General features: G+C 43.6%; 1 protein-coding gene across 11 annotated transcripts in view; it reads left to right on the top strand.

Annotated features, from left to right (window-relative positions):
- The window catches only part of PLEKHM3 (pleckstrin homology domain containing M3), a 193118-nt gene that overhangs the window by 91029 nt on the left and 76318 nt on the right, over nt 1-25771 (top strand). For 10 of the 11 annotated variants that reach the window (XM_081242662.1, XM_081242661.1, XM_081242659.1 and 7 more), the window contains one exon: nt 12836-12899. In XM_081242662.1, coding sequence (XP_081098788.1) covers nt 12836-12899 — 64 coding nt within the window. Of the gene's footprint in view, nt 1-12835; nt 14254-25771 lie in introns of those variants that run through there. The other variant, XM_081242666.1, reaches the window with a different exon arrangement.

Raw genomic sequence — 25771 nt, 5'->3', positions numbered from 1 at the left:
AGCCCATTTCATTTATTTATGATGGTACCTGGGCCCATGTGAGATAATTATGATTTAATCAATTAAAAAGTACTTTCCCATAAATATTGATATATTATTTGCTCTTTACAACAGCCCTTCAGATGGGTTAGACAGATGGTATTTACAAAGAAGGGAAAGAACTGTGACTCTGAGATGCTGCGTGACTTGCCTGAGGTGACAAAGCTGGTAAGGAACAGAGTCCACACATGGAACCAGGTTTTCTGATGCTCAAATTGCTGCTGCTTTCCCCAGTGCATTTGCTGGTGGCCGTGACGTCCAGGAGTTTCTAGATTCTTCAGAGGAAGGAACTGCTTTTATATCTCCTGAAGCCTTGATTGAGGTCATCTAGGAGAGTGTGAAGGAGGGCGGGGAGGTGGCAGACAGTAATGTCCCTTGAGTGGGAAGGTGCAGTTGCTGACACAGGCACTCCTGTGCTCACTGCCAGCGCCAGCCTTGGAGAACAAGGCATGACAATTGGCTTAGCGCTAATGAGTGCATTTTTCTCTAGGTCTGTGTTTACCACACCTTTCCATTCCATAGACCTGTAAATGTAGAGGTATCTGTAGGGTTGTCTTATCCATGTCTTTTGCTAAAACAAATATCCACCTATTTTTCACCATCATTTCATAAAAGAACGTAGTAATGCTAAAAAAAAAATAGGCAGACAGCAGTGAAACAACTTTTTAAAGTCAAATAGATTTAAAATTCATTCTACTATGCTTTTTCTTTTCTCATTTTGCCTTGGATTGCTAAAAACATCACCAGACCAACACCAGCTGTTTGGACTAGCTTTTCAGAAATCCCGATTTAAGTCCTATGTTCTGTTCTGAGTGCTGAAGTGAAATCATCTAGTCCAAAGAAAGACATCATAGAAATTAATTAGTGGATACCTGAGTGTTTCCCATTCTCTATCATTAACAAATGATTTGGGGATTGGGTGCCTGGTGAATCGAAAGTTCCTATTGTGATACGTATTTAAAACTAGTTTCTCTCCAACACTAGTCGAGGCCAGTAAGCAGTATTACGCCTATCCTTCCAGTTACTTAGAGAACAATTGTGATGGTTCTGGGGGAACAGGTAGTCCTACTCGTTTGTTAAGTTTTGTTCTTGGCTTAGACCGTTCTGAACAATTTAACAGCTTGACTTGGGAATCTCTAGACAATACCAAACATGATTCTTCTACCTTCTAAGTCACCTTTTCCTGTCTTTGGTCTCACATTTTATTTGAAATTATAATTATATCCAGAATTAGTTCTCACTGAAATATCAGCTTTACTGAACGGTGAGAAATTTCTATCATAAAAACAGCCATTTTTATGACCATTATTTATCCTGGTGAGTGCCAGAAAAAAACGTGTGTGTGTGTGTGTGCATCTGCGTATCCTGTCAGACTCTCCTTGCCTCCTCTTCCTTCAAGCAAAATTTCGCAGCTTGCTTAGCACTTAGGAACAGTCTCCAGAAATGTCACCTGATTCACCAAGATTCCCTGCGCACTCCTTTGCTTGTTACCCCCAAGGAAAGCTGTCTGTCTGGCTAGTGAATTCACTGGACAGGAGGCTAAGTCCAAAGGGTGAAACCTCCTTTGGATGTCCACTAGCGTCTCAAACTTAATATGTCCCAAACTGAGCTAGTAGCCCCTCCTCCACTCCTGTAGCAAACTCCTCCTGCTGCAGGCCCCCCATCCGCCTGCCGGCACCTCTACCCATACGGCACTTCACGCCAAACACCTTTCTCCCACATTCCACACCCAACCTATCAGCAAGCCCTATCAGCTTCACCTTCAAAATATACCCACTCAAATCAAAATCACCACAGAGTCATCACTTCCACTGCTACCACCTGGGTCCAAGCCACTGTCATTGTTCCCCTGGATTTTTGCGGTAACTGATCTCCCCCTTCAGTCTGTTCTTCCGGCTACAGCTATAGTTAATGTGTACATTAGATGGTATCACCTCTGATTCAAACTATCTAATAGCGTCACCTCTCAATCCAAGTAAAAGCCAAGGACGTATAAGCCTGATTCCCCATCACCTCTCTGCCCTCATCTCCCAGTACGTTCCCCCTCCTTGACTCTGTTGCAGTCATACCAGTCTTGTTTTGCCCCTCGAGCACGCCAAGCAGGCTCCCATGTGAGTTTCTATGCTCATTTTCCTCTTCCCCAGATAGATAGTTGTGTCGCTGGCTTCCTTACCTCCTTTAGATCTGTATGCAGCTGTCACGTTACTGTGACATCCTTGACCGCTTTATTTAAAAATTTTGCACACACTGCCCGCCCCGCCGCCCCACACTTTCTCTCTTCATTCTCTGCTTATTACCACATAAAGTGGTCTTTGATTTTTGTCTGTCTCCCTCTCTGGTGCCATCACGTATGTCTATGGCGGTCGCGCTTTGCTCAGCCTGTGCAGCCGTGTGCAGAGGCCCTGCTCTCTCCACTAGAATGTAAGCGACAGAAGGTCATGGCTTTTGATCTGTGTTGCTCACTGCTCTATCCCCAGGGCCTAGAACCATACCTGACATATAGTGGGGGCAAATAAATATTTGGTGAACAAATTAATGAAATAAATAAAGTACTGTTACCAACATTCTGCCCACTTAATGGGGTCAAACAGTTTTTTCATATTACAAAAAATACTGTTCATCATAGAAAACAAAAATAAGAAAGTCATCCATTATCTTACCACTTTGGTGCATATCCTTTCACACTGCTTCCTCTGCAGATTATTTTTTCCCTAAAAAATGGTTTTATACTGTACATACTACTTTTTTTTTTTTTGCGGTACGCAGGCCTCTCACTGTTTTGCCTCTCCCGTTGCAGAGCACAGGCTCCGGACGCGCAGGCTCAGTGGCCATGACTCACGGGCCCAGCCGCTCCGCGGCCTGTGGGATCTTTCCGGACTGGGGCACAAACCTATGTCCCCTGCATTGGCAGGCGGACTCTCAACCACTGAGCCCCCAGGGAAGCCCTGTACATACTACTTTTAACCCAATCATTTTACTTAGTATATAGTGAACATCTTTTTATGTCGGTAAATATTTGTCTAAAGCATCATGAATCACTGAGTGAAAATGGTGTTTTGATGCATGAGCATACTGATATACCCTTGATCTGGGAAGAAGTAAATGAGGATATTATTCAATGTACCCAACAAAAGATTGCATGAGCTGGGAGAGATCATAGCAACACCTCCTCTTCTCCCTACCTCCCAATAAGTCAGACGTATTAGGTAGAGGGGTTATCTGTTACAGAGAAAAGACTTCATGCTCTTGTGACTCGAATACACTTAATGTAGGAGGCTAGCTTATTGAGAGCCTATCTCCTCGGGCAGCCTCATTCTTAAAACACAATCTACACAGACTTGATTTGCTGTGTCTCTGAACTGCAAACGAGGAGTGTCTTATAACCAAAATCTAAGGTCCAAATGTGCCATTGATTATTAGCCGAAGTCTGGTTAATATTGGCTTTTAGAAGAATAAGCCCATTTTAGCCACAGTATTATCACTAAATTAGTCTCATTAAAGACCAGTGGTTATTAGCACTTCAAGCACATAGATAACACTCCTTTAAGCTCAGTAAATGAACACAGCTCTTTATGTTCTCTGTAAGACTTAATATTAGCCAGACTTTGTAGCTAGTTTTCAAGCTAGCTAATTAAAAGTGTCATTGGGGCTTTACTCTCAACAGATTAGCTGCATGAATCTATCAGGACTCAAACTACTAAAACACAGGATGTTATTTTGATAGTTTTTGAAAACAACCGTTCTCAGTCTCCTTCAAGAATTCCTTTTCCCTTGGGTGACTTCTAGAACTAAGGTTTTCAAGTCATCTAACCTCCTGATCTCCTGATAGCCCCTCCCCCTTCCTTCATTTTCTCCAGAGATCTCATTCAGAAAATTTTATAAATATATATGCTGATATCAACACTCTAAAAAGGAGTTATAGACTATCTGCAAAAGTGTCATTCAAAGCTAAACAGATCGATAAACTGAAAAAAGGAGCTCTGGCAAGTTATATATTAATTTTACTATAATATACATGTAGCTTTTTATTTACCAAGAAATCCTTCAGAAAGTTAAAAAGTGTTTTATCTTATTCTAAGATTAAATGAAATCTATAAATTATCTAAAATCATTTTCTAAGAGACAACAAAAAGATAAAACTCATGGCAGGAGAAGTGTTATATTCTTAGAACCATTGAATACCGTAAGAATTTGAGCTAAGATCTATAATGTGATATAATCTGTCACTTTTATAATCAGACCCCAGAATAATCACAACCCAAATTACTTCCCAAGTATTTCTACTCCAGGCTTTAGACTGTTGCTAAGAAACTTAAGCACAATTTCTAAAAGAGCCGGTAAGAGACCCTTATTTCCCATACCTCTCTTCCAAGATATAATATCTGATGCAATCTTGCCACTTTTTCAGCCAATGAGATTAGCAAAATGAGGTATCTACTGAAATGATTGAAGCTTGTTTCTTCCACATGGGTTGCTATCGCAATATCTGCCTTTGATTTAAAATTGTTTTTCCATTAGCTGGGAGCATGGTTGGACATGAGAGTCGTGTCCACATCCAGTCTAATGTAACTATTTCAGGAAGTGTTTGCAGCTCATATCAAGAACACCAAATTGCATCTCCCTAGGGATGCTTCACAGTGCTTTTTGCTGATTTCAGCGTGGGTGCGTGTGCCCTCCAAAGGAAAGATACCGCAGCCCTCTCAATTCCGTACAGATTACCTAACCTGGAGCACATATTCTTGGAGAACACAGTAATATTTCAAAAATAAATGGTTTTCCTTTCTAAATTATTCCTTATGCACTTCTACCTGTATTCTTCCTTTAGACCCTTATGATTTAGAATCAGAATTGGAGGTTTTCCTTTGGTGTGATCTTTTTTATTGTGTGTGTGTGTAAGAGAGAGAGACAGAGACACACAACACACAGGAAGGGAGGGAGATGAGTCTTTCCTTTAAAGGCTGTCTATTACATGTGCTGAGATATTTTCATTCAGACTTTTTTCATTTTAATCATTGGTTTTTTAATGCCAGTTATGCAGCTCAAATAACTGAGCTTCAGGGAAATGGCGATATTACTAAATCTATCAAAATCCTGCAAAGGGTGTGCCTGACTTAGTCCCTTTTCTCTCATGAGCATCAGGGCTTGGTGGGAACTGAGTTGAAGTCCCCAGAAATTAGTCAGGTTAAATGAGTCTTGATGTATTTGACTCAGTGTCCTGGTCCAAAATAGAAGAGGACCCCCTACCTGTTTTATATAGACTACTTACTGCCTTTGATTTCTTTGGCCATTATTTCTGCATTTTTAACCCCAAGTACCAGCTGTGTAATATAAGGGATATGAATCATATATGACCTTTTTCCCTTTTGATTTTCATCTTTTCTTACTTTTCTCATTGGAACAATCTATAAATGAAGCCTAAGTTACCTTCTCAGTATGTCAGGAAATCCTAAAGGTGATAAAATAGAAAATGTTGGCACTAGAAACAGTTGTGCTAGTTGGTTTCCATGATCCTTTAGCAGGTTTCTTCATTGTTCTTTGGTATCAGAGAACTTGACAGTGCCACCTGCCAGCGATGCAGTTTCCCTTGATGGGTGAGTGAAGTGTGGAGTTGACTCTCCTTATCACATTTGTCCTCTGGCTTTGGCGTCAGGGCCAACCAGAAGAAGTTGCACTGGCATGAGCAGGGCTGTCCTTGTGGTTGGCCTGTTGGCGAAATGCTGTCAGACCTGATGATGAATAGGCCTGCAGTACAGTGAGGTCACTTACTGCACAGAGAATCCTAAACACAGCCGCCTCACCAGAAACAAAAGGCAGCAGCATCCTGCAGCAAAGAGGCCGTTTACCAAAGGATTGCCAAGTCAGACAACTGTAGCTGTCATCTGTAGCTTTCCGTTCCTAACATGTTGAAGTTTGGAGGGAACACTGGAGAAATTAGTAGTTAGTTACCTTTTACATAACATTTTAGTAGAAACTTGAAGCATTTCAATTAAGAAAATGCAGAGCGTGTGTATCGGTACGTGCACCCTCACACACACAAATGTGTACTTGGAAGAGCTCCCAGCTGGGTCCACATTCCCATTTCCTCTAGACCTCTACTAGCTCAGGCTCTGTCATTTTCCTTACTTTTCTATCTGCAACTTTGGCTTCTGTACTAGCTTCTTCATTTTAGCATATAGATATGCCCAAGTGGCTCCCATCTCTTAAGAAAAGAATGCTTTTTTAGTCCTGCATCCTTCTGTAGCTATGGCCTAGTTTCTCTCCTTTAAAGTTAGTTTCTTAAAAGAATATTCCACGGTCCTTCACCCCTCTGCAGTCTGGCGTCCCTCTTCCTCCTGGATACTGTTCCAAGGTCACTAATGAATTCCCCTTTGCCAAAACCAGCAGGCACCTTTCAGGCCTCGTGAGAGTCTTCCCCGGATTATGTGACCTCTCCTCCGCCTCTGATGCCGTTGACCCTCTTTGTCCTTGAAATCCTCTCCTTCCTTGGCTTCCTGGATGCTGGCTCTTCCGCTTTTTCTCCTATCAAACTGCTTCTTCCCAGCTTTCTTCCTGTGGCTGTTCCTTTAATATTATTGTTTTGCCAGTGTCCAGTCTTTTCTGTTGCACTAATGTGTACTATCTCGGGCTCTTCCTCATTTTCATGTCTTCACCTGTAGGCACACAGCTCTCCTCCCTGGACTCACAGATGACTCCACCTGGACATTCCACACTTCTGCCCCGACAGCTGAGCTACCCTTTCTCCCCAAAGGTGACTCCTCTTCATTATTGCCTGTGTTAGTAGATGGAACTTTCATTTACCTGCTGGCCCAGCTGGAAAACCATGAGCAGTGCCAGGCTCCTGCCGGCCTCCGTTTCCTGTTAGTCTTCATGACCTGTGGATTGTTGGAGAAATCTGTCTGTGGTAGGCCATTTCTCTCCAACCCCAGGGCAACCTTTTAAATTCTGTTCAGGCCCCCATCATTTCTCACCTAGTTCATCTCCAGAATTTTCCATCTCTTCAGTCTCTTCCCCCTTCTGCTGTCAATGATCTTTTAAAGGCCCAAGTCCCTTCTCTTGCTTGAGGCACTCATCTCTTTGGGGGTAGGCTCTTCTCTAGGCATCTAAGCCCTCGCATGTCTGGCTACACCCTAACTTTCTGAGCTCACACCCTGCAGTCCCCCCAACCCCCAGCACGGACACATATACACATATATACGCATACAGAGCCTGTTCCCTGAAAGAATTATGTTCGTCCTGGCCTCTCTGCTCTTACCCGTGCTGCACCCTCTACCTGCAATATCCATTATTCCACTCCTTCAGATGGATTCTGACCTGTAGGTCCTCTGAGACCTTTCTTGAACAGGTGTCCTGCAGGCTCCCCTCAGCCCTGCACTCCACGCTGGAGCTGGAGCTATCTGTTTACTTGTCTGTTTATCTCACTTGTCTGTATGTATTGGAAAAAAAACTGTGTCTTCTCCAAATTTTCTGCCACATACATACCCAGCATCCGCTCATTGCAGTGAAAGTGTGTGCTGATTTTAGCTTCTGATTTTAGGTTCTTAGCCGTAGTGACCAGTCACAGAGGTCATAAGATGAGACTTCATCTGCATTATATTACTGGGCCATATCGTGATCACAAGTTGTGTTTTCTGACCAAAAAATGCAAATAATCATTCATCCTTTATTGAATACATTAATAGTAAAATTATAAAATGAGATCTGCCATGGCTCTCAAGGGGGTGCCAAACCTTGCCTCCCAGATGTGAGCGGGTCCCCTAGCAGTGCCTGAAGTGGCTGCAGTTTCATCTCTGGTCCCCTGCAGAGCCCTATCTTCTCCTAGTCAGATCCGCCAGAGGCAGCTTAATGCTACCCAAGCACACCGCAGGCCTCCGGGTTCTCCACAATCCCTTCCACAACTGACCCCTGGGAGGCCCTGCTTGTTCCATCCATTTCCTAAAGAGCTCCTGTCAGACGGGCCAGGTACAAGGCCAGCTCCTTGTACACCAAAGCCACAGTGGGGGAAACCCTGGGCATCACCCAGATGGGATGTTGCCTGTGCTTTTCGGGGCTTGGCTTTTATGTCATTATTTGCCCTGCACTTCCCCTGTGGACATCAGCCTAAAGAAGATATTCAGAGAAAGACAAACACTGTATGATATCACTTATATGTGGAATCTAAAAAATACAACAAACTAGTGAGTATAACAAAAAAGAAGCAGACTCCCTGATACAGAGAACAAACTAGTAGTTACCAGCGGTGGAGGGCGGACACAATATAGGGTGGGCGTGAGTGTAGGAGGTATAAGCTAGTGTGTAAGATAGGCTACAAGGATGTGTTGTACAACACGGGGAATATAACCAGTATTTTGTAATAACGGTAAATGGACTGAAACCTTTAAAAAATTTTTTTGTAATTTAAAAAAGAAAATTAAAGAAAAGATATTCCAAGAATGTCGTGCCAATTCGGTCTGCCTTGACGGCGCCAGCAATGAAAAAGAGGAACAAACTGACGGGGTCATCTGGCCCCACCTTTGAAATCCTTTCCTCCTCTAAGCAGAAGAGCAAGTCCCTACCTCTAAATAACTGCAACAGATCTTTTTCTTCTTTTATTTACATTAAAAAGCATCCCTGTAAGAGACACATTTTAATGCTGCTCAGGAAATTTATTCTCATATTTGACTTGAATGCTTTCTTGATATAATTTCCATCCTCAGAGAGAAGAAAAGCTGATTGGCATTATCTGTCTTAAAAGTCTGTATTTTTTATGGCCACCACTAAATCTCCTGGACACAACATCTTCTCCGAACACAAGCTCAGTTCCTTTATCTTTTCTGCATACATTGCATTTTCCAGTTCTTTGTGTCGTTAGGCTGACCTCTTGTAAATTATAGTATTCGACACTGAAGAGTGCCAGAGAGGAGACAGCAGATATGGTGCTTCTGGAGGGGCTTAGAATGGCTTCCAGAGGGGAAGAGAAAATAAATATGTGAGATATATTTACACACGGAAACACTACATACACAGCTCACTTTAGCTGTGTAAATAAAGTTTAAGGAGTATTAGAGATTACTGTGTCCAAAGTTGGCCGGCTATTGTGAGAAGAGTAACGAACAGTGTTTGGAGGCAAAGGGGACCCAGCCTAGAGAGGAGAAATTGGAAATTCTCTTTGCTGCTCATCAGTTGTGTTCACTGATCATATCCGTCCCCAGCCCTTAGCACAGCACCTGGCTCATTTTAGGCACGCAGTAGTGTCTGTTGACTGGATAACTAACTGACTGGCTGTAGTACCCTAGTAAGTGTATACCAGTATGATCCCATTTGTACATTTGCAATTAATTCTTATATCCTGTATACTCTCAGTCATGGAAGTTTTAGGATTTTAGAGAAGAACTTTAAGTAGCAAACGTTAACGATATGCTACCCTGCATTTGTCCCTGCTAGAGTTCATTTCAGTCACCTTCCTTCTAACTCTTTCTCCAGCTGGCCTACGTGTGTGTAAACCAGTGGAAAAGGCAGGAGCTCATCTTGAAATGATTTCCCAGCCTGCTTGTTTAGTTCAGTCCGTCTGTTTCTCAGCTCTGCTACCACATTGCCTTCAGTTTACTTTACTTAAGGGATTTCATTATGAGGCAATTGCCTCTGAAAAAGGTTATTCCTCCCATTCAACCACACTTAAACATCCTCTTTCCCCATAGCAGATTATCATACTTTGCTACCCTAGCGACCTCCACTGAAAGACTGCGTCCTAGGTTTGCTTTTCTGCACATGATGTTTGGGTCTCAAGTCATCTTGCAAATACTGATACATATTTTAAAATCTATAAACGCAATCTCGTATTCTGGATTGGATCCTTGAACAGAAAAAGGACATTAGTGAAACAACTGGTGAAATCTGAATAAGGTCGAATTTACATAATAGTTCATTTCTTAGTTTTGATCAATGCACCATGGCTGTGTAAGGTGTTACCATTAGGGGAAGCCAGGGGAAGGGTATAAGGGCACAAACATTTCACAAAAAGAGGAAATGTTAGGAACCCACGTGCACGTGAACATCCTGGTTATTTTCAAAACAATTTTTCAAGCATGAGAAAAACTGCAGACTACCAAAGTGTACTTCAGATAATTCTAGGCTTTGTAAGGTAACAAAAAGTAAAAACAACCCCTGTTCACACTCAGCCCCGCTTCCGTTCATTTTCCTCCAAGGTCCGCTCCCTCCGTTCCCACAGCTTCAGCTGTCCCCTCTGTGCTGCTGTCAGAAGTGCCCCTGGCTCTTCCACATCTCTCAGCCCCACATCCACAAGGGCCACGCCTGCTGTCCTCCACACAAGCACTTGATATTCAGCGCAATTAAGTCTCAATGCTTTTCCCCCACCCCCGGCAGCCTGCCCTGTGTTGGCCAATGACATCACCATCCTGTCTCCCAAGCTAGGACTTCAGAGTCGCCTTCAATGCCAAATGTCACTTCTTCCAGAAGTTCTCCTGTGTCTACACACTCACCCCTTTCGCTTTCGCCTTGTGGTTACCCTGGAAGAGCCCCTGGGGTACGTGGTCAGGACTGTCCCTGCCAGCAGTCTCTCTACCCTCCCAGCTGCCTTCAGGAGGTGGGCATGACCAAACACGTCAGTGTTACTTTCCTTCGTTTAAAAAGGACCAATGGCTCTGTATTGCTGCTGGCCCGAACAGTAATAAACACCCACCTGGAAGAGAGATGTATTATATACCTATATTAGATGGTCAGCTCAAACCCACCTCCCTCCTTCCTCCACCTTCATCTCCTGGAAAGTAGAAGCAGCACAGGCCTTTGGAGTCAGAAAGTCCTGGCCTTGAATCCCAGCTTGTGACCCTGGGCAAATTAGTTTTTGCCTCTGAGCCTCAGTTCCCTCTCACATAAAATGAAGGTTGTACTTACCACGCGGGGTTGTTGTGAGAATTAAATGATGTACGTTGAGGGCCACACCTGAAGCAGACTTCTCTCACTGTTAATCCTGTAGGGGGTCATGAGGGATAGGCCTCTTGATCATCTCTGTCATACCTGTGTGTTATTGAAAATGGAAGTTGGTTATGTCTCATGGTCCCTCCTGGGACCGCGGTCTACCTTCTACAATAGGAGGCCTCTTTGTAGGGAAGCTTCATCCCACAGGGAGGGATTGAGCACTTTCCCTACACCCTCCCCAGCTGGGCTGGGACTGTGTGCTGCTACCTGCCACAGGTACGGCCCCAAACCATTAGAGTTGAAGGGAGCCTACCCTTAGGAACTGAATTTTATTCCCCAGAGTATAAGGGCCGTGTCACTCACTTGGTCTGTTCTCACTCTTGTGGGTGAAACAGGAATTTTCAGCAGAAGTCTTCAGAGCCTATCATATATTTATCAGGAGTGCTCCAAACTAGAATATGCCTGTCCCAGACCTCCATGGGGGATGAACTTCACCTAATTGGTTCAGTGCCCTTTTTCAGTGGCCTAGTACACGAGCTGGCACACAGTTGTGCTTAATCAGAATTGGGTGGCTAGATAGATGAATGGAAGGATAAAGGACTTAATCTCTAGGAGTTGTCCAGTAATGCATACTTAATTGAAAGACGGAATAATGAATTCCCCAACAAGCTACGAGTTAGGCCAGTGGTTCTAAACCTTGGCTGCACTAATCACCACGAGAGTTTTTGTTTTAAGACTGATTTCTGAGTTCTACCCATACTTATGCCCTATTATTTTCAAAAGCTTCCCAAGTGATTCTAATAGACAGCCAAGGTTGGGACCTACCATGCTAGACCAATCTAAAAATATGTACCCTGTGCATATAACTCTTATTTTCATGTTACCGTGTTGTGTTGTGATTATCAGTTTATGTATCTTAGGTACTGTGACCGTCTCATTCATAATTGTCTTCCTAGTGCCTTGCACAGTGCTTGGCATGTAGCAGATAGTCATAAATGTTAATAGAGTTGGTGGCTTCTTTCATTTAGGTGGTACTATGCAATTTTCTTGTGTCCTAAGACAAAGAGAAAATGCTAGCACCATGAGTTTTGTTGTGTGTGTGTGTGTGTGTGTGTGTGTGTGTGTGTGTGTGTGGTGTTTTCTAACCATGTATGCTTCGGTACCTGTTTGCTTGTCCCTAATACATTTGTTTTTCCTGTTCACTCACCGTCATTTATCCAGATGCTATGAATTGACAGTAACCAAAGATATTGAGCTTTGTCATGGGGTCTCAATTTGAAATATTTTGTCCCATTATTCCCATCTGTACCTAGGTTCCAAAACTCATCACTGTGCACATAAGGGGATAGCTCACTAAGTGGCATTTGGCACTGCCATCTCCATTAATGAAAGCCATAGGAGCCTCTAGGCAAAGACACGCAGGTTGCCCCTCCAACTGATTTTCTCAACTCTAAAATCTATTCATCTAGACATAGACTAATAGAGCTGGAAAGAGATTTAAGACACCAAGTTCAGTCACCTTCATTAACCAATGAAGGATCTGAAGCTAGGTGGGTTTTAAGACTTGCCTGAGATGACACAGCTTGTTAGGGATGCAGCTGGTACAAGAAACCTGGCACTCTGGTCCTCAGGCCCGGACCATTGCACTGTGCTCCTAGCACCTTGGACTACATCAGAAATCAAAGATCACACCCTTACTCCATTTTTGGTATTTGTGCTAGAAAGAAAATTATCTGGAAAAAGGTATTATTACAGGTTTCTCAGAGGATGTGGGGAGGAAGAGTATTAGGTGGAAAGGGAGTCTTGAATGAGACTTGGAAACTTCTCAGAAAAAGTGTGTTTTGTGGCAGCGCCACAATTTATCTGTGTTTCTGTCCGTTTTCAGAATTTTCCCCAGAGAATACCTCCTTCAGCAGATCCACCTGTATTCCCTCGCTGATCTGCAGCAGGTAAGCACTGAGAGGGGCCATTTCATTTCTGTTTTCTCCCTGGGAAAATGTTTTTGTTGATTATGGCTTTGGCACTTGAATTCTGCCATCATCGGAGTAGTTTTATTCACAAGCCCTAATAATCAATTATTTTCTGTTCAGAATGAGAAAAGAAAACTTAGTATAAAAAGATATTCTAGGACAATAAGAAATGCTGGCAAGGATATAGAGAAACTGGAGCTCCCATACACTGCTGGGAATGGAAAGTGGTGCGGCCACTTAGGGAAATTGTTTGGCAGTCCCTCAAAAAGTTAAACGTAGAGTTACCCTGTGACCCAGCAATTCCACTGCTAGGCATATACCCTAGGGGGTTGAAAACATATGTCCACATAAAAACTTGTACAGGAATGTTCAAAGCAGCATTATTCATAATAGCTGAAGAGTGGCAACAACCCAAATGTTCATCAGCTAATGAATGGATAAACAAAATGTTGTATATCCACGCAATGGAATAGTACTCGGCCATAAAAAGGAGTGAAGTACTGATAACATGCTACGGCACGGATGAACCTTAAGAACAGCATGTTGAAAGAAGCCAGACAGAAACGAATACGTATTTTATGATTCTTATTTTATGTGGACTTCTCTTAGGATGTCCAAAATAGGCCAATCTATAGAGACAAAGTAGGTGAGTGGTTGCCAGGGCCTGGGGAGAGCCGAGGGTGAGGAGTGGCTGCTAATGGTGTGCGGTTTCCTTTGGGGCTGAGGAAGATGTTCTGGAATTAGTGGTGATGGCTGCACAACTTTGAAACTATACTAAAAGCAGCCAGTGAATTGTATACTTTAAAAGAGTGAATTTTATGCTATGTGAATTATATCAACAAAAAAAGTTGTACAAGGGAAAAAAAGACATAAAAGGCAATGAATATATTAAACTCTTTGACTTGTGCTCACGTCAAACAGTTGGATGACGTTAAATTTTAGTAAAACACAACAGAGCATGTGAGAGTCAAAATCATCTTTTTATACTTTTATTTGTGTATGTATATCCTCTTAATGACTGACCAGGTTAGCAGCCGGGAAGAAAACCAACATTTTGTCTGTTCAACCCAAAATTCTGAGTATGTTAAGCTTTGGTTAATCATTTAAATCAACAGCTCACTCCCTAAGAAGCTTTCAGACACTACATGAAAGCATTGCTTTCCTTTCCATATATTGTGGATTCTTTCAAGAGTCAATGACCAAAAAATAAAAATAAAAAATTGTAACAACTTTCAGAACGTCTCAAACTGCTGTGATTCGGCTCTTTTGTTTCTTGCTGTTTTGCCCAGAAGAAATGAGGTCAACTTAATCTGTGTTCAGATCCTTCACTCATTTTTCAAGACTTAAAAAATAAATAAAACCTTGAAAAGTAATTTAAACTAAGAGTTTTGTGTTCTTTTTATCCCACCAGAAGTAGGCAGGTTATTTTAAAAGGTAGAAATAATTTTAGAGCATTTAGTTGGAGAGGGTGAGAGAATACTAGGGTTTTAATTTCCACTTGTACATCCAGTTTAAACCTATTTGCACATATCAGCTCCTTCCCCTCCTTCAGTCCTGCTGTCCTTTACTACGTAATCAGGCACCAGTGATCTGCTGGCTGGAGTGGAAAGAGATACAGTTTTAATTATGATTGCCCAGTGGTGTTCAAGGGGAAGAATCGGATACAAGACCCAGTATACATTTATATATTTTCTAGGACTCTACCTGATCTTAGTAGCTGAGGACCGAGACTCTTATCACTGGAGAAGAATGTTTAAAGGTACCAGTGACATCTTCTTGTAAAGGTGGTTTAAAATAGAATGGGTGAGCCCCAAAGTGAGTACTTTTTGAGGAAGCCTTTCAAAAATGAGTTTTGATACCAGATGAAGAGGAAGAATCAGTAATTCCAAATTCATTTTAGGGTGTCAAAGTAGTGTAGCTATTTGGCATAATAAAGCCTTCTTTTTTAAAGCTTTCCTATACCCTGCTGTCTTTTTTTCTTTTCTTTTTCTTTTCCCCCATTGTAATAATCAAACCATACATGCCAAGCAGCTTACCTAAATCAGTGGCACCAGTATTCTTGGTGGGCCATTAGCCTGGGAGCCCCATAAGCAGCTTAATCAGTTTTCAGCCTCCGTAGTAAAGCGATAGAGGCAATCAACAGCTTATCAAACTCCCTGTGGGCGGGGGCAGCCAGAGCTCCCTTCATCCATTTACTCCACAGTTCACTCTAACCTGGTTCTTTGTGCCTGGATTTAAGATCCCCAAACCTATCATATTTAGAGGAAGTTTAATTCAATTATTTTTTTCTGCCTGAGGTGGGTTAAATTGGATTTAGCTTTTGATCTGTCTACATCTAGGCTATCAGTACTGAAGGGCACCTCCGCCCCATCTTCCCTTGGTTTCAGAGTAAATTTCTGGCGTGTTTTCTGGATCGGAACTGTTCTTGCAAATAGGTAAGAAAAGGTAACACAAGAAGGGGGAAAAATACTATTGCTTTGTGACAGAGCGTGTCAGGGGTAGCAGGAAGCCCAGCCTGACTGGCCCAGCTCCCAGCCCGGCCTGTACCATTGCAGCCTCTGTCTGGGTTCTATGTCACCCTGTTTCAAGTCAGCTTCAGGAGTTTTAGAGCAAGTTATTTCTCCCATTTGATTCCCATCCTCACTCCTAAAATAAAGGTCTCTATAAAAGCATCTCTTCTATCATATGAAATAACTATAGCAGAATGAATTTCAGTTTATAACTTTTGCAGGGAAGAGGAAGAAACTCAACCAAGTAACTGAAGAATTAATCTCAAATAATGGCAAATATAAATATCCTTCCTAAATGCCTAGATTCCTTTCTACAAGTTTCTCTCAAGTGAATTTGAGTTTTCCCATTAGCTTTTATTTAAAAAACAAAATGTAGGTATCTTTCTCTCCAGAAAGAAAAAAAGGTAAAAAATTTAATAAACACGGTAAAAGGGGATTTATAGTTTAAGTAAATATACAATAATCTTAAAATAATGTAGTACACAAAACACTAATACCACCCAAATAAAGATGCTGAAAGAATTCTGTTAGCAAAAAATGTACAACCTTTTTCTCTCTCTCTGTTTTCATTTTTATAAATAACAATCCCAAAAGTTTTAGCAGGTAGACTGAATTCAACAAATTGGCAGAAGATTTCAAACTCCCTTAATGCCTCTGAAATGACATTCAAGATGGTTTTTTCTCCTCTTCTTTGTATTTGAATTCACTGTCCTCTTTGCATGCACTCTCTCTACTTTTGTACACTTGGATCTGGGAAATAAATAGCACTCACTGACACCGCTTAGCAAAGGGGACTCCCTCTAGTTGTTCTGGGAGCTGTAGTTACCTGCCCACTGGCCAGTGAGTGCTCAGCATTGCCAATTATTGGCAACATTTGTAGCTTATGCCAGTGCAGAGCCCCTAATAGTCTTTTTTTTCTTTTCTTTTTTTCTTTTTGGCTGTGTTGGGTCTTCGTTGCTGCATGCGGTCTTTAGTTGCAGCTAGCGGGGGCTACTCTTCATTGTGCTGCATGGGCTTCTCATTGCGGTGGCTTCTGTTGTTGCGGAGCACGGGCTCTAGGCGCGCAGGCTTCAGTAGTTGTGGCTCGTGGGCTCTAGATTGTAGGCTCAGTAGTTGTGGCGCACAGGCTTAGTTGCTCCGCGTCATGTGGGATCTTCCCGGACCAGGGCTCGAACCCGTGTCCCCTGCATTGGCAGGTGGATTCTTAACCACTGCGCCCCCAGGGAAGCCCCCTAACTGTCTTTTTATTTCATCAGTAAATCAGTTGCTGACTGGGTTTTCCTAGCACAGGCAAAGGTAGTAGTTGACCCCCACGTAGTCATTACCTAATCAGCGGTGGCATTTTAACATATAAGACAGAGCAAGTATCAATACTTCTCCTGTCCTAGTAGCAGGACCAAGGAAGGGCAAAGAAGATGGGGGCAGAGACTCTCCAAATCCCGGGAGCTGGGTGGGGGGTTGAGGAGGGCACACCTGTTTGAGTTATTCATTTCAGTTTGGAATTTCAAATGAATTTCTGTTCAGCAAAGTAGATATTGTTAGAAGAACATTCAACCTATGCTCTTTGAATGTAAATCTGACAGAATATACTGTTTTTTTTAAAGTAAAATCTTATAAGCAAACTTTCAGGAGGTTTGAATGCATGGTGGTGTTTTGAAATGATAGAACAATTCCTCTGAAAGGATTTGGCAGGCAGTGGCTAAGCATATGTGAATGAATGGACTAGTGTTGGTGCGTGTTTTTAATGGGGAAATGGGGCTGCTTTTTAAGAGCTTTTTTCCCACTTGGGTACTTTGAGAAGGGAAAGTAGAATAGAATTTATGTTTCGTTATTTTCAGTCTACCCAGCATTATCAGAAATTCAAGGGAAGACTTTACAACAGGAATACAATAAAAAGCTATGCTCCAGTGGGACAGCAGAAACAATACTGTAACCCTCAATGCGTTAGCTTTTTGTATTAGTTCTCCCCTTTCCCTGCTGAGTGTGCGACAAACCTTCTCCTTACTCAGATCCCTTTGGCTCTTTTAACACTGACAAGAACGTCCCACATTTTATCAGCAGAATACATTAGTGTATGTGAGGTAGCGTTCAAGAGATCCTGGTTGCTATTAAGGAGCAAATCAGAGCCATGGTTTACTGTGTCATTCCTCGGACCGAGTAAGCGATAGGAGGCTTCTTCTGAAGTTCCTTCTACTTGCTGAAAGGAACGGTCAGACTTGACTTCTAAATTGTGGCTACCTGTGCTCTTGTGACAAAAACCTAAAATGTCTATAAATGACTAACTCTTCTGGTGTTACTCACCTTTGGGACGTATGTAAGTTAAGCAGTGAATGATTCTATTTGTACCCGATCCGTGAGAAAGGGTACTGGGTGATCCCAGGGGTGGGGCGGTGGGTTAGGGCGGCCCCTCCTCACCCGCTCCCTCCACCCCTCACCACCTCACCTGCCAACACACACACACCTCTTGGGGGACCATCTCAGGAGCTGACTTCCCCATTGTTCACCTTCCCTGGGCCCTAAGTTTTCAAACTAGCCCCTACCTCCAGGTTAAGGCAATTCGATTCTATTTAATATGAAACTGAGGCATACCTCATTTTATTGCACTTTGCAGATATTGTGTTTTTCACCTATTGAAGGTTCATGGCAACCGTGCGTTGTCAAATAATGGTCAGCAGTTTTTAGAAATAAAGTATTTTTTAATTAAGGCATGTACTTTTTGTTTGTTTGTTTTCGTTTTTGTGGTACACGGGCCCCTCACTGTTGTGGCCTCTCCCATTGGGGAGCACAGGCTCCGGACACGCAGGCTCAGTGGCCATGGCTCACGGGCCCAGCCGCTCTGCGGCATGTGGAATCTTCCCAGACTGGGGCACGAACCCGCGTCCCCCGCATCGGCAGGCAGACTCTCAACCACTGCGCCACCAGGGAAGCCCAAGGCATGCACTTTTTTTTAGACATAATGCTTGTACACTTAATAGACTGCAGTATAGTGTAAACAATTTTCATATGTACTGGGAAACCAAAAATTCATATGACTCGCTTTATGGTGATATTTGCTTTATCTCAGTGCTCTGGAGCTGAACCCACAGTATGCCTGTATATTATCTGAGAAGAGTATATTATTATTTTGGCACAAATTCTTTTGTCTTATTAATAAGTTGAAAGCACAGGATAATCAACTGAGGGGAGATTGATTTCAATAGATAAGTTTTAATTATGAAAAAATGATGGAAGAGTCTGAAATTTGGAGTACTTATTAAGAGATGTGAAGTGGGAAGGGTGCCAGGGGAGAGGACCCATAGCCCTCAAGAGCCTTGAAAAGAGAGGAGTAAATCAGATGCATACTGCCTTTCTAGAGGGGCCTAGAACAGTCTGAATTGTTTGTTTTATGCTAAAGCAATGAACATTTATACTAAGCAACTGGGCACGTAAATGTTCAATGAATCAATGGATGGATGGATAAATACACACACATACATACACTATCCTGAACTCATTCGCACTCTCTTCCTTTAAAAGAAAAGCAAACGAATTAATGTAACATAAGCCCCTAAACAAAATGATATTAGTAATGCTGGAATTGACATATATACGCTAATATGTATAAAATAGATAACTAATGAGAACCTGCTGTGTAGCACAGGGAACTCCACTTCGCCGTACAGTAGAAACTAACACGACATTGTAAAACAACTATACCCCAATGAAAAAAAATTTTTTTAATTTAAAAAAGAGGGAGATGGGTCTTCCCTGGTGGTGCAGTGGTTGAGAATCCGCCTGCCGATGCAGGGGACACGGGTTCGTGCCCCGGTCCGGGAAGATCCCACATGCCTCCGAGTGGCTGGGCCCTTGAGCCGTGGCCGCTGAGCCTGCGCGTCCGGAGCCTGTGCTCCGCAACGGGAGAGGCCACAACAGTGAGAGGCCCGCGTACCGCAAAAAAAAAAAAAAAAAAAAAAAAGAGAGAGAGATGAAAAAACAAAAAAGAAAAAGAAATGCTACTTTGTAAAATAATGCACAGAATTCTAAAACCAAATAAAATCTCTGCTTTTTACATATTGGAGCAACAGTGGGTGGTTCAATGTTGCAAACTTTCTGAACATTAAACCTTCTTGAAGGGCTTCCCTGGTGGCGCAGTGGTTGGGAGTCCGCCTGCCGATGCAGGGGACACGGGTTCGTGCCCCGGTCCGGGAAGATCCCACATGCCGCAGAGCAGCTGGGCCCGTGAGCCATGGCTGCTGAGCCTGAGCGTCTGGACCCTGTGCTCCACGACAGGAGAGGCCACAACGGTGAGAGGCCTGCGTACTGCACAAAAAAAAAAAAAAAAAAAAAAAAAAACCTTCTTGAACTGCTAGCTGGCTTTTCAGTTAGCTTTTTCTCTAGTCCCCCACACCCATGGAGTTCAGGAATTGTCCTCCTTGTGACCTAAACATTTGTCAGAATTGGCTCCTGAAGAAATAACGTAAATTGGTGGTCCTACCATGAAGATTTTCTAGTGTGTTCTAGCTAGTGAGTACAGTCACCAAAAGGGGACGTTGAAGGCATTTCGAGGCCACTTTTTAAAAACGTACTTGGCTGAATACTTCTTCGAGGAAGTTTGCGAGTTATTTTCTGTGGCTCTGCCCCACCAAGCAAACACAGAATCGGTGAATGTTATTCTCTGTGGGTGCTATTCACAGAGTCAGCAGACAAAGGCTGAGCCTAAGTGGGCACCCAGCACAGCTGCCCTTTCACCGAAGAAGTAACAGGTGATGACCTTTATTCACACGAGGGCTGACGTCTTTGAATATGCAGCCCCCAGGGACACAGTGCCTCAGTGCCCACAACCAAGTCACTGGTCCCCAGGCCTCAGGAGCCTGAGGAACTTGTATTCATAGCCTCTCAGCACCCCTGATCCCCACGCCATTGTCCACCCCGGCCTTAGCGGTCAGGATAACTAATTAGGAGCATTTGGATTTAACCAGCAGAAAAACAAAGCGTGACAGCTCGCCTGTGTTGCTCCATGGCCAGAGCCTGTGTCCCCTGCAGCCATCACAGCCTTCAGAAACCCCTGAGTATAATCTGGGACGAGACAGGAATGAGGCCTCCATTAAAACATCACTAAATCTCTGTTAGCAGCTTTCATCAGGGTCGGTGCAGCCAGTGAATTAGTTAGGAAAGAGGACCGTAAGTCATTCGGGGAACAAATCATTCCTTTTAAATAAGGGGGGTTTTAAACAGTGAATGTGGGTGTTTCAGGGTGAAGTGAAAGGACCGAAAGTTGCTCTTTGAAGGACTGGCAGGTTGGCAACAGGGCAGGTGGAAAGTCACCTTTGTCGGGAGAGCAGGTGGGAACACTTCCTGCCTCACGGTGCTTCAGATCCCGGGGGGAGGGGAGAGGGAGAAGTGACAAGTACCAGGACTGGAGCCGGGGTCTTCTGACTCCTTCCCTGAGGCATTCAGTCCTCGGAGGCCTGCCGATCATGACTGCTGGCGTTTTGGTGATGGGGCCGATTAGCCGAGTGGGTTAATACAGATGATTAACAAGGTGGTAGCGCAGATTGTTCCTTGTGCCAGCTGGTTAGCCTTTGCCCAGAGAAAACTTTGCCTGCCTGCAGATCCAGGCCCCACACCTGACTACAGCCACACACTCGGCCCACAGACGCGGTGAAGGACTGGGGGAGGCGGGGGCGGGGGCTGTGGCAGGACCCGTGGCTAGGCAAGGGCACAGTTCTTGCCCCTGTTGGGACACCAGGTCAGAAAGATGACCTTGGGTGCTGAGTGTTGGATGGAGAGGCTTGTCCTCCAGGTGAGAACAAGCTCAGAGATAAGGATTCCAGAAGCCAACCGTGAGCCCCTCGAGTATAAACAGCCTGCTAGTAGATGAAGATGCAGCTACATCCCTGGATGGTGCTCGGTCAGCACTGAGATCATTTTCCTGGAGTCCACTTTCCTGGCCCCCACGTCTACTTTGGCTTCCAGCCATCTGGGTTTTGTTGTTGATTTGGAGTTTGTGGTGGTGTTGTTTCCCACGTATTAAAAAGCATTGTAATACTGACTAGGTGAGGGCCTGGTTTCAAAGACAGTTTACTTAAAGATAGAAAGTAAGGTTAGTGTCACTCTTACTAAAGGTGGAATTGCACTCTTCCCCCTGCCTGACCCCTCAGCCTGCCACCTCGCACATAAATATCTTTTGATCCAAACCCTTTCTTGCCCCCTCCTGGTGACTCAAAACTAACCCATCATGTGATCAGAGAAACAAATGCCTACCATACCTTTGGTTGGTTAGTGGGGCATAGTTCTGTGTATTAGTTATCTAGTGCTGCGTAACAAATTAGCCCACAACTTAGTAACCTAAAACGAACGTAGACAGTTACTGCCTCCCGTGGTTTCTGTGGGTCAGGAATTCAGGAGCAGTTTAGTTGGGCAGTGTGGGTGCCGAATCTGTTCGGAGGCTGCAGTCCTGATGTTGGTTGGTCAGGACTGCATCATCTGAAGAAGCCTTGACTGGCTAGAGCGTCTGCTTCCAAGGTGGGTTACTCCCCCAGCTGGCACGTTGGTGCTGATTGCTGGTGGGAGGCCTCTGTTCCTCCCCACATGGGCCTTTCCACGAGCTGCTTAATGAGTGTCCTCATGAGATGCTGGCTGGCCTGTGAGTGACCTGGGAGAATGAAAGCCACGTGACCTCTCCCTGGAAGTCAGCATCACTTCCACATTCTGTTCATTTGAAATAATCACTAAGTCAGGCCCACGTTTCTGGGGCGAATTAGACTCCACCTTCTGAAAGGAGGCATGTCAAAGAATGTGTGAACATATTTTAAAACCACCATGTTTTGTAATAGCATCTTGTTTTTGTATACTGTGTTACTACCTTTTCTATACCCACTTGATAGGCAAGAAAACTGAGATTCAGAAAAATTAGCCGGCGTACCAAAGCTACACAGCTTCTGCTCAGTGACTGAACCAAGACTGAAGCCAAGGTTTTCTGACTCCTTATCCAGTGTTCTTTCTGCTGTACCCTGAGTGTTTGTGTATAAAAAAAAGGCAGCCTCTTGGGTAATGGCATCTCATGCTTGCCATTTTTATGGCACAGAGATATAAAGGGGAAAAAATATTTCCAAAAAGCTCGAGAAGAGAAATACATGAAGTCATTTACAATTCTTGTAGTCATTTCCTACATACAGTGTGAGAAACATAAGGAAGCAAAAACTCCCTTATCATACAATGATACAGTCACAGGGAATAGCCTTGGGCCCCAGAAAGGTGTTTAGGTACTTTTCTCTCACATTTCTTTTATTGCCCTGGTCAAACTTCCCTCATGCCACTAACAGCCATCATGAAAGGGGCCCCAGGAGTCCTTCTGATTCCTCCTTTCTATTTGGTTCAATTCAGTAAATGCTTGTTGACTGCCTTCTCTGTGCCAGGCACTGTGCAACAGAGGAGGCAAAGGTGAGGAAGTCACAGTCCCTTCCCTCACTGAGCTCACAGTCTAGGGAGGGAGGCACACAAGCATTTTTTTTTTTAAGTCAGGGGGAGTTGAACTCAGGGTACTCAGGAAACACATCCAACCCAGTGTGGAAGATGATATTTCACAAAGATATCCACCACAGTATCTCCCATCCCACATTCCCTTCTTACACTGAGACTTTGACATTCTTCCTATTGAGAAGTGGCATCTTTTTTTTTTCTGAATTTGGGTGGGCCTGTGACCATGGAACTGATGCTATGTGACTTCTAAGGCTAGGTCATAAAAAGTGATACAGCTTCAACCTGCTACTCTTTGGGAAGGCTCACTCTTGTAAACCAGCCACCATGTTGTAAGGAAGCCCATACTAGCCCGTGCAGAGACCCCACAGAGAGAGGCCACATGTAGTCATTCCAGCTGACAGCCATCACCAACCACTAGACATGTGAGTAAAGATACCGCCAAATGACTCCCCACCTAGCCTTCAAGTCTTTCCAGCAGAGGCTACGATGAGAATGCAGATACCATGGAGGAGAGACAAGCGGTCTCTACTGTGTCCTGTCTGAAATCCTGACCTACAGAATCTGAACATATTGACTGTTTTACACCACTAGGTTTGGGGGTAATTTGTTTTATAGCAATAGTAACTGGAACGCCCAGTAACTTTGGCTGTCAGGGAAGGCTTCCTAGTGGCTGTGATTCTAGATTAAGGTGTGAGGCTCTATAGGCATGAGCTAGACAGAGGGCAATGGGATGAGGACTTCCAGGCCTTGGTAGCTTCAGACCCCTCAGTGACCTAACCCATGGTGTTTCTGGAATGGAGGCAAGCAGGAGAAAATTCTCATTGCTGACTTGGACATTTCTGAAGAGTAATTTTCATTACTGATTTTGACAATTCTGTCTGCATGCTTCAAGATTTTGATAGCTTGTCTCAAAACATTCGTGGTATAAGTATGATGGTATCGCATCACTTTCCTCAGAAATGAAAGAGTCTGTGATGTGCCTAAAGCAGCAAAGAGTGTAGAGTTTATAACCTTTCCATCCCACCTGCACATCTGAAGCATGAGCCCAGTTCTCTATCAAGAGAACTGGCTAGGTGTTCTCTCTATTCATTTATTCATTCAGCAGATATTTATTAAGCACATACTACATGCCTGGAGCCATGCCGGCCCTGAATTTGAGAGGGCTCATTTTCTCAGAAAAGGACTAGTGTTTCTTGATGGTTATGGTCAAACCCCTGTATTCTGCTTGGGTGCCAAGAATTAGTAGAGGCTACCTATAATTCTGCTTCAACCTAGTGACATCCAGTGGGATTTTACCCCTTGATGTCTCATGCCAGCCATTCTCACATTTGTGGTTGGTCTACAAGGGGCCAGAGGGATTATAAGAAGGCTCTGTCTAGTCAGGTGTCGAGGGCTGATGAGGTTTCTAGCACTTTCAAAATTCATTCGCTTGGCCATCATTAAAAAGTCTACAGATAACAAATGCTGGAGGGAGTGTGGAGAAAAGAGAAGCCTCCTACACTGTTGGCGGGAATGTAAATTGGTGCAGCTACTATGGAAAACAGTGTGGAGGTTCCTCAGAAAACTAAAAATAGAATCACCGTATGATCCAGCAATCCCACTCCTGAGCATATATCCAGACAAAACTAAACTTTGAAAAGATACATGCACCCCTATGTTCATAGCAGCACTATTTACAATAGTCAAGACATGTGGAACCTAAAATAGGACACAAGTGAACATAGCTGCAAAACAGAAACAAACTCACAGACATAGAGAACAGACTTGTGGTTGCCAAGTGGGAGGGGGGAGGGGGGAAGGATCGGGTGTTTGGTATTAGCAGACACAAGCTATTATATATAGAATGGGTAAACAACAAGGCCCTACTGTAGAGCACAGGGAACTATATTCAATATCCTGTGATAAACCATAATGGAAACAAATATGAAAAAGGATATATGTGTATATATATGTATAACTGAGTCACTTTGCTGTACAGCAGAAATTAACACAACATTGTAAATCAACTATACTTCAAGAAACTTTAAAAAAGAGAGAGACAAAGTTCATTCGCCTGATGCTCTAGAGATGGAGCCAGGAAGCATGGCAGCCTCACAGGACTGCATTAGCTCGTGTGTCTTAGCGAGAACCGTTGGCTGCATGTGTTAGTGGCCTGCAATTCCATCTACATTTGGAACTTGCTGCTTTTCAATAATATCACCCCCATCTCTCTGAGGAAAAATTTTAAGGTTGACAGGGGCAGCTCTTCACATTGCTCTTTGTTTTTTATTTTAATTTCTGGCTAAATTCTAGTAAACCATCAACATACTTGCTTCTGGAATTTTAAACGAGGTTCAGTCTCGTCTGTGACAGCAGGAAAGATCTTTAGAGCACAATCAATAAAGACAAGGTGTAGGGTGCCTCGGTCATTCAGAAAGCTATTGAAGCAGGAATAAGCCTGGACTTCCGTAGCCGGGGAGCTGGTTTCTGTCACTCAGAAACTCACTGTCTTCCAGAGAGCTAGTCACTCACTTATTCATCCATGAGAAGAAAGTGATAAATGTCTGTTATGTACCATGCCAAGTGCAGGGACAGGAGAGAAAAGGCACAGCACCTGCCCTCTGGGAACACCAGCTCTCCAAGTTCTGTTCCGGTACACCAGCCTAACCAAGCCAGTTCACATTTTAGGGGAGGGAAATATGGCTTCAGAACGGGGTTTTGTTGACTCCGATTCCTGCAGAGGCCAGGAAAGTGGCGCCCGTGCCCGAAGCAGGCCTGAGGTGAGACTTCAGGCCATGATAAGAAGCCAGAGAGAACATCCCCTTCTGAAGGGGACAGCTGGTACTCAGCCCCAGGGCTGTCATCCCTTCCCGTTTTCCAAGAGAAGCCGGAAATTCGTAT

The sequence above is a fragment of the Mesoplodon bidens genome (genome assembly GCF_964165515.1).
Source record: "Mesoplodon bidens genome assembly, chromosome: 8".
In the NCBI taxonomy this organism is placed as follows: domain Eukaryota; kingdom Metazoa; phylum Chordata; class Mammalia; order Artiodactyla; family Ziphiidae; genus Mesoplodon; species Mesoplodon bidens.
Note: the sequence above shows the minus strand (reverse complement) of the source record. Positions and strands in the feature narration are given on the sequence as shown.